This window comes from Lycorma delicatula, chromosome 12, assembly GCF_047948215.1.
Source record: "Lycorma delicatula isolate Av1 chromosome 12, ASM4794821v1, whole genome shotgun sequence".
In the NCBI taxonomy this organism is placed as follows: Eukaryota; Metazoa; Arthropoda; class Insecta; order Hemiptera; family Fulgoridae; genus Lycorma; species Lycorma delicatula.
In genome coordinates, this window is record NC_134466.1 from 30,854,657 (window position 1) to 30,869,703 (window position 15,047).

Consider the following 15,047-nt stretch of genomic DNA (forward strand, 5'->3'; position numbering starts at 1 on the left):
ACGAAATAACTTTTAAATCAATTGGAACACATCGTATAGTTTGACCTGCAAATTGAAATTAATTTTAGCCCTTCTATATAACTAAAATCCTATATAGAGAAATATAGCTTATCACCCTTAATGAATGCATACAACAGAGCTGATTCTCAGAGTTCTCAATAGCTATCGTACTTTGATAAAGAAATCAGTCATGAAGTGATTAGAATAAAAAATTAATCACTGTTCTTGAACTTTTTGACTTGTAGTTTTTTTAGTTTCACCCTATACTATAATTTTAACTTCAATTTTATAATGGTTGAATATTAATTGCATTTAATATTAGAACTCTGCAATAAAGATTGTAAGATGTTGGTGTTAGGTGGATCAGACGGGAGGTTAATGATTTATCCATATTACATTCCATAAATCTTTTTATATATCAAGCATCTTTATTGGATAGACAGCTGTATCCATTGTTTTGTAATGATTGTATCTATAATTTGTTATGTTTCTGGATTATTAAGCCAAGGTATATTTTAATTAGGATCTAACAAGTTAATGTGTCCAGGATACAAAAGAAAAATCCATTAAAATAAACTGCAGTTTATCAGAAAGTCCAGCTGAACCTGTTTTGTTTTCCTGAATGGGAAAACAAGTATTAACTATTTGCACTTTTCCAGATAACAAGTGTAATTGATGAGAGAAATGCTAGTAAACTGATAACAATTTTATCCATCATCACCACTCCCTACTTTTTCTTCTACTTGATTCCTTCTCCATTTTAGGTTCTGTGGGTGTAGATCAGAGCCTGCCTTAGATCTGTAGTAGGGATACCATGACTTATAAGCCATTTGGTCCTTGGAGTGATATGGTAAGAGGGACTCCCTATACCCAATGCAGGACTCTTTTTACTATTTGAAGGTTGCAATATTAGAGTAATGACTGATATGTCTATTGAATAGAGCCAAACTTCTAAATCCCTCTACATAGGAAAAATATTTTGAAATATTCAAAAGAATAAAAATTACAAAAATCTATTTTTGTATATTTATTTGTATTTAAATGCCTAAGTATTTAAATAAATAGAAACAGTTATTTATTTTTTTAAATGTATTATTAGAAAAATTGGATATCGGAATCTTTAGATAAAACATCTGGAAAAATGTCCACTCTCATATAATGCTCCATTGAAAAAGCAACTCCAAAAAATACCAGCTCAGATAAACTCAGTGCAGTTGATCCTATAGCCAAATTACGTGTCCATGAAAGAAAGGATCAAGGTTTTAGAAAGCAGGTGAATTAATGAGAAGGGATATCAACCCACAAAGGAATTATTAGCTCCTTGAGAGTTTAACAATATATCTTTACAAGATGATGGTTTCATAAATCTTAAAAAATTTCAGAGTATATTGTACCTGAAAAATAAAAGGATTAAAGTAAGAATTAAAATAGCAGTAGCCAATACCACGTTTAATTATAAATTCAATTCAGTGTTAGCACTATCTGCTCTATGGGTGATTGTATAAGTTGAAGGCATTAATTTAGTGAAAAGCAGTCATTAAAAATGCTAAACCAAAGCAAAGTATTGGTACTAGAATGGGTAGTCCTGACTTAAATTTAATAAATTTTGTTTAAAGTTATTTCTTTTTATACAAGAAAAGAATTATCTGTGTATTTTGTTAAGTTTCAGTTTACTTCTTAATGTTATTATCTTATTTCCCCAGTTACTGTTAATTTTTTAATACATATTTATGTTCTGTTGCAGGTGCTTACAGTATTAGAGTGAAATCATGTTTTGCATTTAATAAAAGTAATACGAGCGTTCCATTAATTGATGAAAAAGGGTAAGTAACAGAAATTTGCAGAGATTTTACTTCTATAATGCTTTACCAAAATAAGCTTTATTTTATTTAACTGTGGTCTCCCAGTTTTCATTGTTTCTGCAACATTATATCATTCTATTAGCATCTGTTTTTAATTGTATTCATTTCATGTAATGTGTTCATAGCTTTTAGTTAGCGTATAAAAGAAAAAATTGTTGAAGCCACTTAACAGATCTGCAAAAATTATTTATATGTTTACTAAATATGATACTGATTACTACTGATTATATTTTCATTTGTATATGTTTAATGTCTTTTAATTAACTAGAAATTATTGATATCATAATAATACAGCACTATATGTTATTATCGATATTGATGTGAGTTAATGTTAAAGTTGAAGAATCCGCCTTTGATTCAATTAAGGCGAAGCAAGGATATAATCTGGCCCCCTTGCTTTTCATCTTGTGTGAGTGTATAGAAGAATTTACATTTACATTTAAGAGAGGAATAAAAATCTAAAGAGAAAGGATAAAAGTGTTGGATTTTGCTGATCTCATTATGATTTTTGGTAGAAACCCAAAATGAGTTTGAAGAAACTCTGAAATGCATGGATTCATTTCTAGGAGAAAAATTCATATTGAAATTAAATAGGATTGCAGATTTTTGCCATCGATCATAGATATTTTTCTTTTGATAATTCCTTTTCTTATTTATTTTTGAAAGAAAGATTCTCTTTACAAAATCATTAAGTATCTGACTTGATCAATTCTTAAGTCAAGTCAATAATAGGCTCATTATTTTTTCAGAAAGCAATATTATTTATAATATTTTGAAAATTTGTGTGGCATGGATAATTTTGTAAAAACTTAAAAAATTTGTTTCATGATATGTAAATTGATACACCATTCGCAAGTTCATTTCAGGAAACTTTAGTTATATAGACTACCTTCTTCCAGTTTATGATGCAAAAATTTAATAGAAATGTTCATATTAAAATAATCGTGCTTAATAGAACAGCATGGGGGAAAATTGTAACTGCAACAAATAACTGACAAGAATAGTAAAATAAATGAAAGTGAGTTACAAATAATTTTTAGCTTTAATCTGTGAAAATTAAATGTGAAAGAAAGAAGGATAACAAGGAATAAAATATTAGAGGTGCTCGCGCCGCCGGCGTCGTTCACTGAGCGCATCGTGCCAGCTTCGCAACGCTCAAACAGTCTCGCTCGCTAGGAACCGAATATTGGTCTACCTGTGTGTGGCCCATAACCTCTCCTTTCCAACGATATTCTTAATTTATATTTCCGGCTGGCTTTTGCGCGGGCTGAGGCTGACGTATTGAATTTTTTTACTTTTTTACTCGTTAACTTTAATTTTTTACACATAAATATTGTCCAAAATACACTTATTATTCCTTAAATCGATCTATCTCGACAAATTCTAAACATAAACACACGAATCACCGAGCTATCACTTCTAAGTCGTGAGCTACACTGAATGGAAATGAGCGAGAGCGCCAGTTTTGGTCGATCTGCGCTGTGCCCCCTCGCCAGTGGCGCAAATTCAAAGCCGTATCGGCAAGCTGACCATGTAAGTTATAAAATGACACCTCATTTACATCTGTGAGACTAATAGGGAATATTAAGGCAGGACGATATAGACCTTTTCGTTTCACTACAAATTTCCGTTCTGGCACCGTATGTTTTGGTGTGATTTTAAAGATGTTTCACGTCAAAAGAAGAAAAAAGAAAAAAACTAGAGCTGGTTTTTTATTTACAAATAGATGAATGTATGTTGGCATCTTTTTTGCATAATTATTCTAAAATTGGTTAACATATAACCTTGAAATATGATACAATCATTCAACTGCGTGGAACATTAATGGTATTAGATTTCTACAAAAATTGGGCAAGGATTAAAATTACATTGACTTAATTTGTATATAAATAATTATCACTTTCTGCCAGTTTGTTGCGGGGAAAAACTATTGCATTTATTTCCATATTTCTGGCATCTTTAAATTTTGTTATTAATTCTTATGTTTTTATATATTAAAATATTTATTTATATATTTTATTATTATTTATTGACTGTTTGAAAGTTAAACACTTGTACAGTAAAGTTTGATGAACAAAATAAAAACAGTTTCCATAAAATACAAACATAAATTAGACTACTTACTTGAAGATTCTTATACAATTCTCAGTCTACAATTACAATCAAAATACATCTTCAAACATTTTATAATTATGTTTGAAAACAAATAATAAAAAAATTGGTTAAGAAAAAATAATTAATCAATGTCAATTTTATCGAGTTACTTCTATTTTATTCATTCTTTTAGAAATTTGTAATCTTATAAAACTTTTTTTTTGTTTTTTTTTTAATACAGGCTGTCCCATATAAAACGTAATCTAACCTTATATTGATATTTATTGAAATAATAAAAAGGCATGTGTAAATGTAAATGTAATTCTTATTATTACCATCCATTACCTTACATTTAGAGTTAATGATGGAAGTGGCCGCCATCTTCTTGAATACAAGCTTCAATTCTTTTTACAGGGTTTCTTGCAACTTTTTTCAAAGTTTGTGGCTGGATATTTAATACAGCTTGTTCAATATTGACTTTCAATCGTTCAAGTGTTCGTGATTTGTTGCTGTAGGCTTTTTCTTTGAGGTAACCCCGTAGAAAAAAAATCCGCCGCAGTCAAATCTGGAGATCTTGGTGGCCACAAGCCTCGACCGATAATACGATTACCAAAGAATTCCTCGACGAAATTAGAAGTTGAACCTGCGTAGTGCGATGTCGCACAGTCATGTTGTAGCCGGCAGTGTCTGTCTTCCTCTTCCAAGAGTGCGATGAACTGAAATAAAATATCCTGATATCGTTCTGCATTAATGGTGTACTCGAAAAAAATAGGATTATTTTCTTCCGCGATATCGCGCACCACACGCCCGACTTCTGCGGGTGTAATTGTTTTTCGTGATAAACGTGGGGATTTTCAGCGCTCCAAATTCTACTGTTTTTGCTGTTTACGTAGCCATCCAAATGAAACCGTGCTTCATCTGTGAAAAATATCGAATCCATAACATTAATTCCCTCGCGCAGAAATCGACGGAACCGTTGACAATATTGTAGCCGTTTTTCTTTGTCGGGCTCAAGAAGTCGATGAACCGTTTGAATGCGATAAGGTCGTAATTGTAATCGTTTGGTCGCCCGATGAACAGTCGATTTATTTGGCGAGGCGAGTAATCGGTCTTTGATTTCAGCGACTGTATCTGTATTCAACACTGACGCAGAACTTTTGTGTTCCTTGTTTTTAACAGAACCGGTCTCTCTAAATTTTGCGACTAACCTTAATACTGATGTTTTGTTAGGAGCTGGTTTATCTGGGTACTTATGGCGAAACAAATCTTGCACTTCAACCACTGATTTGGTATTGAAATACGGCTCAACAATGAAAACACACGTTCATCTAGCGAAAACACCATCTTGTCTTTAGCAATACACTGAACGTTATGATTTCATTGTTGTTACTATCGGTAGTGTTCTACTGCGTCGCCGCGATGTTCAGATGTTGGACGAGTCCATTTCAGTAACGAGTAGGGCAGTAAGCTTGACTTTTGAAATTTCATGGATGAGTGATTGATGGGTTGCGTTTTATATGGGACACTGTATTTATATTTATAGTCGGATCAACAATTAAAGTCATTAGCAATAGCGACTCATCAATATCTGGATGAATGTACTGGTAGACCGGTGGTCTTGTATAGACTCTTGACCAACCATTCCTGAGATGCGTGAATAATTGAAATTCAACCTCCAAACAACATTGGTAACCACAATCTAGTATTCAAATCTGAATAAAAGCAACTACCTTTATTAGGATTTGAACCTTAGAAATCTCTGCTTTGAAATCAGCTGATTTACGACGCCGAGTTTTACCACTAGACCAACCCGCCCAGGCTGGTTTAGTATAATTATAACATTTTATAAAATGTTATTTTCTCTTTAAGCTATATTTTAATTTAATAAAAATTAATAATTTTTTTTTAATTGTTTCCTTATTTAACAAACATTTTTCAAATTTAATCGTGAGGCTTTACTACTCTTTACTGGTAAATGTTTTTTATAATTTTTTTTTCATCTTTTAACTTGAAAATTTGCGTAAATAAAAGAAAAGATATTAAACAGACACAACATGGTTCAATGTAAATTTTTTCTGATTAGTGCAGTTTTTGCAAGTACACTTATTTTTGTACAGATTTTAATACTACGAGAGGTTATTTCTAAAGTAAACACCGTTTCATTGTAAAAAAAATTATTCTGAAAACTTCATAAATATTTTTTTATTTTTGTTAAACCACATGCCTTATACTACTTCTCTATATAATCGCCACATGAATTAAGACATTTATCGTAGCGATACACCAACTTTAACATACCCTCGTCGTATTCTTCTGCCGCCAGTCCATTTAGCCACTGATTAACAGCATCTCTAAGTTCACGTCACCCGCGAATCGCTTACCACTAAAAAATTCTTTCAATTTCCCAAACAAATGGTAATCAGAAGGAGATAAGTCCGGACTATATGGTGGGTGATCGTAAATTTCCCGTCCAAATTTTCTCGGTAAATCACGGGTCGGACCCGCAACATGTTTACGTGCATTATTGTGCAGCACGACGACGCCGTCGGTCAGCCGCCCACGTCGCTGATTTTGAATAGCGCGCCGTAACTTATGTAGTTTCGCAGTAGACTTCTGCATTTATAATTGTTCCACATGGTATGAAATCAATCGACATTATGGCAATCCGATTCCAAAAGACGGCGGCCATCAGTTTGCGTCCAAATGACTGTGGCTTGACCTTTATCGGTCTGGTTGGTGATTGAAGATGACGCCATTCAGTTGACTGCCGTTTTCTCTCTGGCGTGTAATACAAAATCTATGTTTTATCGCCGGTAACAATTGAATTAAAGAACTGATCGTCTTTTTCTGTGTAGCGCATCAAAAATTCCAAAGCAGATCCCATTCAGATTTTTTGTGACATTCTGTTAAGACGTGTGGCACTCGACGTGCACAAACCTTTCTGAAGCCTAAATGGCGCGAACAATGCGACCAATAACAACTCTTGAAATATCAGGAGAAAGATGGGCCAGTTCAGAAATCGTTGAGCGACGATCTGATTTCATCATCGACGTGTTTCAACAAGTCCTCGGTGATTATCGAGAGCCTTCCCGAACGTTCTTCATCGTACACATTAATTCTGTTATTTCTAAACTTTTCACACAAATTTCGGACTTTTTTTCATTTATTACATTATTATTGTACACAGCAACCAACTGTCTACGAATTTCAGCCGGCTTAACGTTTTGATGGTTTAAAAAATGTGTGACCACGTATTTCGCACTCGGCGGCAACATCGATTTTTCTATTCATTTTATAATGTAATTACTCGCACGTAAGCAAAGATACTACAACGCCACAACATACAGACAACAATGCAATGTGTACATTACTAGCGTGGCCATGAATGACTCAGGTTCGCCAACCATAAGGTGAGAAATTTCCCAGCGGTCTTTACTTTAGAGATATCCCTTGTAGGTTGTGTATACCAGTGTTCTTTGGTGGTTGATTTCAATAACCACACATCTCAGGAATAGTAGACCTGAGATTATCCCTTGAGAGATATCCCTTGTAGGTTGTGTATACCAGTGTTCTTTGGTGGTTGATTTCAATAACCACACATCTCAGGAATAGTATACCTGAGATTATGCAAGGCTACACTTCATTTACATTCATACATATCATCCTCTGATGTAATTCCTCATGGTGGTTTCGGAAACAAAACAGAATAAGTAGACCTTGATGATGTGATCGACTAGATAACACACTTTCCCCAAATCAGCTGGAGAATAAAGACTTAATTATATATTCCCCATATATTATTTATTTTATTTTTTCAACAAATATCATTCATTCATTTATTTTTTTTATATATTTTGCAGTTGTCCAGTTAACTCAAGGGTTATATCACCATTTAAGTATGATGAAAAGCAAGGTGCTGCTGATGCAACACTTTATTCAATGTTTAGATTCTCAGATGGTCCGCAAGTACACTTTCAGTGTGATATAGCCATATGTAAAGGTAAGTAAAACAGTATATATGTGTGGGTTTGATTCTATGTATTTCAATTATGTGTTTTCCATTTTTAAGTAATATTCTGAAATCTGAAAGCATTTTAAAAGAAAATTAATTTTAATCGAATTTTTATTTTGAGTGGATTGTTGAAAGGTTATGCTAAAGTAATGATTGGGTTACCAGAAATTATAAAAAAGATTGTTAAGACTTTATGACTAAATTTGATAAAGGATGTCTGGAGAATATTTCAAGGAAGATAAAACAATTACTAAAGATAACAGTGGTATAGAAAATTGATGAACTTGAGTATTGCATCCAACCCTTGCTGAACTTTTTATATAGCCACTTGGTAGGAAAAAAGATCCCCAGTCAATTCAATAGGCTAGCTGTGCTCACTAAACCACTCAAATACAGAATGCAGAAACTCTACTGATCTTTACATCCTCAGTGTGGATCCATTAAACCTCTAGCCAAAACTCACAGAACTCTTGAGCCAAGAAGGAATCTAAAATAAGGGAGAACACAATATATCCACAAAGAAACCAGGAAAAGAGGCAAATAACCTCCTTGAAGTAGTTCTTGTACCCATAATTCTACAGAAGATCAAGGTGTCTACTTAAGCAGGAGCAGCTAATTCCTGTTAAGTAACTTTTCATTTACCAGCTCAGATACATGCTACAACAAATCCTTTTCCTACATTTGTTAAGAGCCATCCGAGTCCAGACTTCTGTAAGGAAATCCTCACCATCCTTTAATTCTATCATGGGTGGAAGTATCCAACTGAACTAGAAATCAGAGTCTTTCAATTAAACCCTTTTTTAAATTTGATCAATCTTTACTCTTTATTAATAATCTTTTTTTATAGGGGAAATTCCCGTTTTGTAATTTTTTCCTCATAACTTAAGATCTTTTAACAAATAATACATTAACTACAAATATGATTTGAAAATGTTTTTAATTTTTTAATTTTTATTATTATTGAATATTTTTGGGTTTCTGCAGCATAATTCCTCTACCTCCATGGCGGAGTGTCTCCCTTTTTATCCAGAAGATTCTGAGTTTGAATCCTGGTCAGATTTGACATTTTTCACACACTGGAAAAATCAATTTCTTATTGTAAATAAATGATCCCATAGGTAATTGTAATTGGATGTAAGCCTTTTACCATAGATTGAAATAAATAATGTATATAGAGCTTGTTGTCGTTCAGATATTTAAAGTATTTTTACATGACAATTTCAAAACATTTGAAGTAAAAAATAATAATTCATATTCTGGGAGTTTAGAAAGTTGTAGTTATGCTTATTATCTGTCTCTTCTTATAATTTCTGAATGTATTTTATCAATACATGGATTTCTCACTTTGTTTTCCTCATGAAGAGCTTTTAGTTTTCATACAAGGATTGTATTTACAGACCTACCTTTATTTTTAATACAAAAAGAATGTTAAATGTAACAATAAAACTTTTTAAAAAATAAAGCCTTCTTCAAAACTACGTATACTAAAACCTAAGATACCAACCTCCATGGCAGAGGGATAACATCTCTGCCTTTTATCTGAAGGTTCTGGGTTTTAATCCCAATCAGGTATGGTATATTTTCATATGCTACAAAAAATTATTTCATTTTCATTCATTGGTAGCTGCTACAGGTTACCAACTAGAATAAAACAGAATATAGAGGAGTTAATTGTTGTTGGGTTTTCTCTTCTTTAAGCCAATTATACATATTCAACACTTCTATTCCTTGTTCTGAGGAATAGAAGTGTAATCTGGGTTACAGATTGTAGGTATTTGTGTAAAAAATAATAATTTCAACTAGTAGAAGTCACCAGATTAAAAACAGTAGTCACCAGCAATTTATTATTCTTTAATCTGACCTTGATTTCAGGTATCAAAATTTAGAAAAGAACTGAATAAGTTTTTTTTTTTTAATTTATCTCGTTTTATCCGTGAATGATATAAAACTTTTGTAATAAAAGTAAAAAATATTATTGGTGTAAACATTTTTTTTTATTTACAGGTTTATGTCCTGAAGTACACTGTGATGATTCTGATGGTATTGCACAAGCACATGCTCAGCCTAATAATATATATAGTGAGACAACTGATGAAGGGATAGTAATGGCCAGCACAACAGTATTTGTATTAGAACCTGGTGAATCTCCAAGTAAGTACATATATATATTTTTTTTCTATATATTTCTTTTAGCTATAATTTCATATTCTTTAAAGTAATTATTATGCATAGTTACTCAAATCTCATTTATTAAAAATAGTATAAGAGAAATCTTGTTATAAAATGCGTATAATTAGCAGCAAGTTAAAACTAGAATAATTATGAAAGAAACTAGAGTTATGAAAGAATTTTGTCAGCAAAATATGGTTTCTTATTTCTATGATTTTTTATCTGTCCTCTTTTAATTATAATTTATACTTTTCTGGCTGTAGCGATACAGAATGCTTTAACAGTTTTAACTATAATGGGAAAGTATATAGATCAGTAAAAACAATTTAACAAAAAATAATAATTTTATTAGAAATTGTTATTATTATTTATTTTCATAAATTAATTGTAAATAATTTGTGAAAAAGATTGTTTATTCTTTCCACCAAAAAAATTGTCTATTCCAGTGCTCCCAAGTCCAAAAAAAAATGTATTTTTGTCAGACACACTATGTGAATTATGTATAAATGTTGACTTAAAATTGGTCTTATAATTCTAGACCCCAGTGACCAATTTTCTTCAAACTTAGTAAAGAGGTACTACCTTCGGGAAGAAAGACTGTAGTAAATTTTTGCAAAAGTTGGAAAAAGTGTTGGAAGTGTTTTGGCCAAAATGATATTCAAATCTTTGCTGGGAAACTTTAGCAAAACCGTTTTCCTACATAAGTCGGAAATTTTTATCAAGATTACAAAATACTAAAAAATTTTATTTAATATAGACCCTCTCCTCAAAAGATGACTATATATCTTTTATTTTTTTAGTTATATCTTGCTTCAGAAAAGAAGTTAATTGGAGATTTTTGCATCTATATTTTCTAAATCAATAAGTCCTCCAACACTATAAAAATGTTTTGTCCATTCTATTCTAATGGTCTATGGTAACAAAAAATATTTTTAAACATCTTTTTAAAATTTATTTTAAATTTAAATCCCTCTCACAAGTTACCCATTGCATTTAAAATGTAAAAATCTTAATTTTTAATAGCCCTTACTCTTTACTTTTTCTTGAAAAAAAAAATCATCTAGAAATTTTTACCTCTTTTCTAGAAAATGACAACTTTATTATTATGACTGTTAACTTTGACATTTTTAAAACAAATTTAAAAAGTTTTTTAAAATTTATTTTCACCATTTAGGAATTGATTATTTTATTAAAAATTAATTTTACCCAAATGCTCTCTTGAGTGTGGGAGTGCCCAAAATGAATTTTTTTTGTAATTTCAAATTTTTAATGCTCAGAATATATTTTGTTAAACAATAGTCACTAAAATAACTTAACACCCCTCCCATGATGAGGGAGCTCCTAAAAATTAAAAATATTTTTACAAAAGATGTGAAAAAAAGAATTCATAATTTTGGATATTGTTTTTCAATAAACAGGAATTATTTTGTGATGAAGATCAAATACAGCTTAAAATGATTGAATTGAAAAAATGCATTTCCCGGCTATGGTGGTCAATTTATCCAATTCATTGTTGGATTTTTTAAAACTGAAGAAAATATACTAAAGAAAAATTTCTGATAAAGTCGAAAAAGATTTTTGAAGCTCGTGGTAGTTTTTTAATTAATTCTTTCAGAGTCATATGTTTGTCTCGGAGATAAACTTGTGTTAATGTCAGTTCAACCACAAAAGGCTCATCAAATATCTGATTGTGGCCCCTCAGATTGTAGAATTCATTACTTGGATACCTGTGGTTATAATAAAGTTAATTAAAGGGAGTATTAAATAAGAATCAATATTTATCATTTGGCAAAAAGCTAGAGCACTCATAGAATGATGCATTAGTATAATAAAATGACTTCACAGCAGAGGGAATGTTCTGAACCAGAGAATTCAAAATATAAACCTTTCAAAGAAGAGCAGCATCAGCACGAAAATAACCTGTTGAAGACTCTTAGAAGTACAATTTAATTTAAAACCGATTTGTCTTATACTGCTTTTTGATCTTGATTTTTGTGTATGTATATCATATTATATTGTATTTTTTACTTAGACTTGAAGGTTTAAAGGGGAAAAAATAAAAATATAAAACAGTATGGCACATATCACATATATTACTTTGCTGAACTAATTTTTATTATTCAAGCACTTTATTAATTTGTCTCAGATTTACAAATAAAATTGCATGTATTTTAGTATAATTTATGCCTAACTTAATAAACAACTATCCCCTAATAACCTCATTACATCATTACATTTCAAACATTGCTTGAATAAAACAGAATGTGGCATAATGATAAAATGTCAATGGCGGAAGCCGCATTTAATAAACCAGTTCTCTTATTTATGCATCAATATAAGAAAAAACTAAGAGGAATTTCCCAGTGAGGTTACTGTACGCTCTTGACATATAGTGAATTTTATCTGTTACATTCTTTGCTACTATAAAAATAAAGAAAAAGAATCCCTACTGGTAAATTTAATGCAAAAATTTTTTTTATATATATTAACATTTTTATGCTATTTTATATATAAAAAGTTTACTTTGTGCATTTTTTTAATCACTAACATAATAATATGAGTTATAGTTTAATGTAACTGGTTTTATTTATAATGAAACAAAACAATTTAAAATAAATTAGATTTCTTGAATTAAAACCTGTTATACAAAATAAAAAAGATCATACTTAACAACATTTAATTTGTTAGGAATAAAATAAATTTTACTTTGATTTGATGAAGGTCTTTTTAATTTTATGGTTCTTTTTCGGAAAGATACTGCCAATTTTAAAAACTTTTTTAATACTTGTAAAATAGCTTTTTTGAATGCGTGATTAAAAATATGTTACAAAACTTATATATAGACAATACAAAATATAACTTTTTGGTCAGTCATTAAACAATTTTTTTGTCTCATTAAAAGCTACAATACAAAACACCAGTACTCATACAGTAGAAGTAACAAAACAAAATACAAATTAACCTACGCTCGTTTTGCTCACTAGTCAAGTTTAGCAAGCGAAGCAAGCATAGTTTAAGTTTGGTTAGGTTATATTTATAATTTCTTTGCAAATGGTAAAATTTTTTATATTCTTAAAAAATGGAAATTACGAAGTGTATTTTATTAAAATTGAAAAAAACAGTGGCTGTTGTATTCTGAAAAAGAACCAATTTTATATAACAGCAAACCAGCTTAAATCATTAAAATGAAAAATTAATAAAAATTTTGATATTTTCACCTTGCCATTTTTTTTTTTCAATTAATAAAAACCAACAAATATAATAGTTTTATCTGACTGTATCACCATATGTGAGCAATCATTTTTAATTTCTTGTACGGAGTAAAGTCAGGAAATAAAGGAAGTAAAGGAAATCAAAAAAAAATTGGATTTTGGACTTTTTCTTAATTGCAGTAATAAGCCCTCTTTGAGTGCTTTTCAGCTCCAGAATTATAGCCAAATGAAATTTTAATTAATGAAATACTTAGATCTTACAAGGGGAAGGTACATTGGTTCAAATCAGACTTAATCTCCTTGTTTTTATTTTTTATTTTTATTTTTTTTTTATTTAAATATATTGATTTATTAATAATTATTAACCTCTGATTGTAAAAAAAATTACAATAAATAATAATTTAATAATTACATTAAAAAAAAAAAAATGAAAAAATATCAGAAGTTATTAATGAAATAAAATTTTATGTACCTTTAAAATTTAACCTATAATATTTAATAGTTATTTCACATATTTTGTTTAGTTCAGTATTTCAAGGAATATTATTATTTCTAAGATATGAGTGAAAGTGCAACTTGTATAGCTAAACATTTGCTGCATTTTAAAGAGTTCAGCATGCTGATATGCAACACAGTATATTTTGTTCAATGAGGAAGACAATGGGATACCAGTTATTTTTCATTCTGCTTAGTAAGCCTGACCATTGGATGATTATTTTTTTTTTTTAAATGGCTTTGCCAGTTTCAAGGGGTGACTTATATCTCATGTCAGGATCATTACAACCTTCTTGATTACGGCACCTAATATACAACACACTGCTTACTTAATATATTGTTTTATTTAAATTATTTTGAATAAAAAGGAATTGTTGAAGTAAAAGTAAGTGAATGAAAAGTATTTTGAATATGAAAATTCAAAAAGTTTGTTGGAAAACTTAGAAAAAAGATTATACATTTTCCTGAACAGAGAACCTTAAACCTGTCCTCATTAGTGGTCTTTTAAAATTATTTGCAAATAGATTAAAATTTTAATTTTTTTCTAAATAAAATAAAAATAATTTAATAAAATAAACTTTAAAAAAAATTAAATTAAACCAACTAGAAACAAAATCTTTTCAAAAACTAAATAAATCCCATCTGACTGGTCTAAATAAATCCCATCTAACTTGTCGCAAAATCAGTTGTTCTACAGCTGATTTTCTTATTAAAGTTAAAGGTTCTAAGGTTCAAATCCTAGTAAAATGTAGCTGTTTTTGTACGGATTTGAACATCAGACAGTGGGTACTTTGGTGGTTGGAGTTTAGTTAACCGCATATCTCAGGAATAGTCAGCCTTAGTGTGTTCAAGACCATCGTCTCTCATTGGGCCATGGGTGGGGGGGAGATTGCTTATTGTTCACTAGTTGAACAGATTGCAACATACACATTAGGAATAAAAAATAAAAAAGTGAGTAATTATATTTTTCTAATTCTTTACTTTTTACTTTTTAAAATTAGTGCTAGATAAAAGGTTAGTAAATAGATAATTTCTTTTAATTTCACAATGATTTCTAAAATTCAAAGTTTAAAGAAAAATTAAAAAAGTATTACTTTTTTAGTTTAGATTTCTTCAAGTTGGTTTCAATTTTTTTTAAGCAAGTTACATAAAACAGGATTTCATTAATTAGTTATGATCACATTGTACCTGTGTTTATGTAAT

The 15,047-nt window shown here is 30.2% G+C and overlaps 1 protein-coding gene across 1 annotated transcript in view; it reads left to right on the forward strand.

Annotated features, from left to right (window-relative positions):
• Positions 1-15,047, forward strand: part of LOC142332713 (uncharacterized) — a 193,546-nt gene that overhangs the window by 165,225 nt on the left and 13,274 nt on the right. The window contains exons 6-8 of the mRNA XM_075379295.1: positions 1,745-1,823; positions 7,817-7,956; positions 9,973-10,119. Coding sequence (XP_075235410.1) covers positions 1,745-1,823; positions 7,817-7,956; positions 9,973-10,119 — 366 coding nt within the window. The remainder of the gene's footprint in view (positions 1-1,744; positions 1,824-7,816; positions 7,957-9,972; positions 10,120-15,047) is intronic.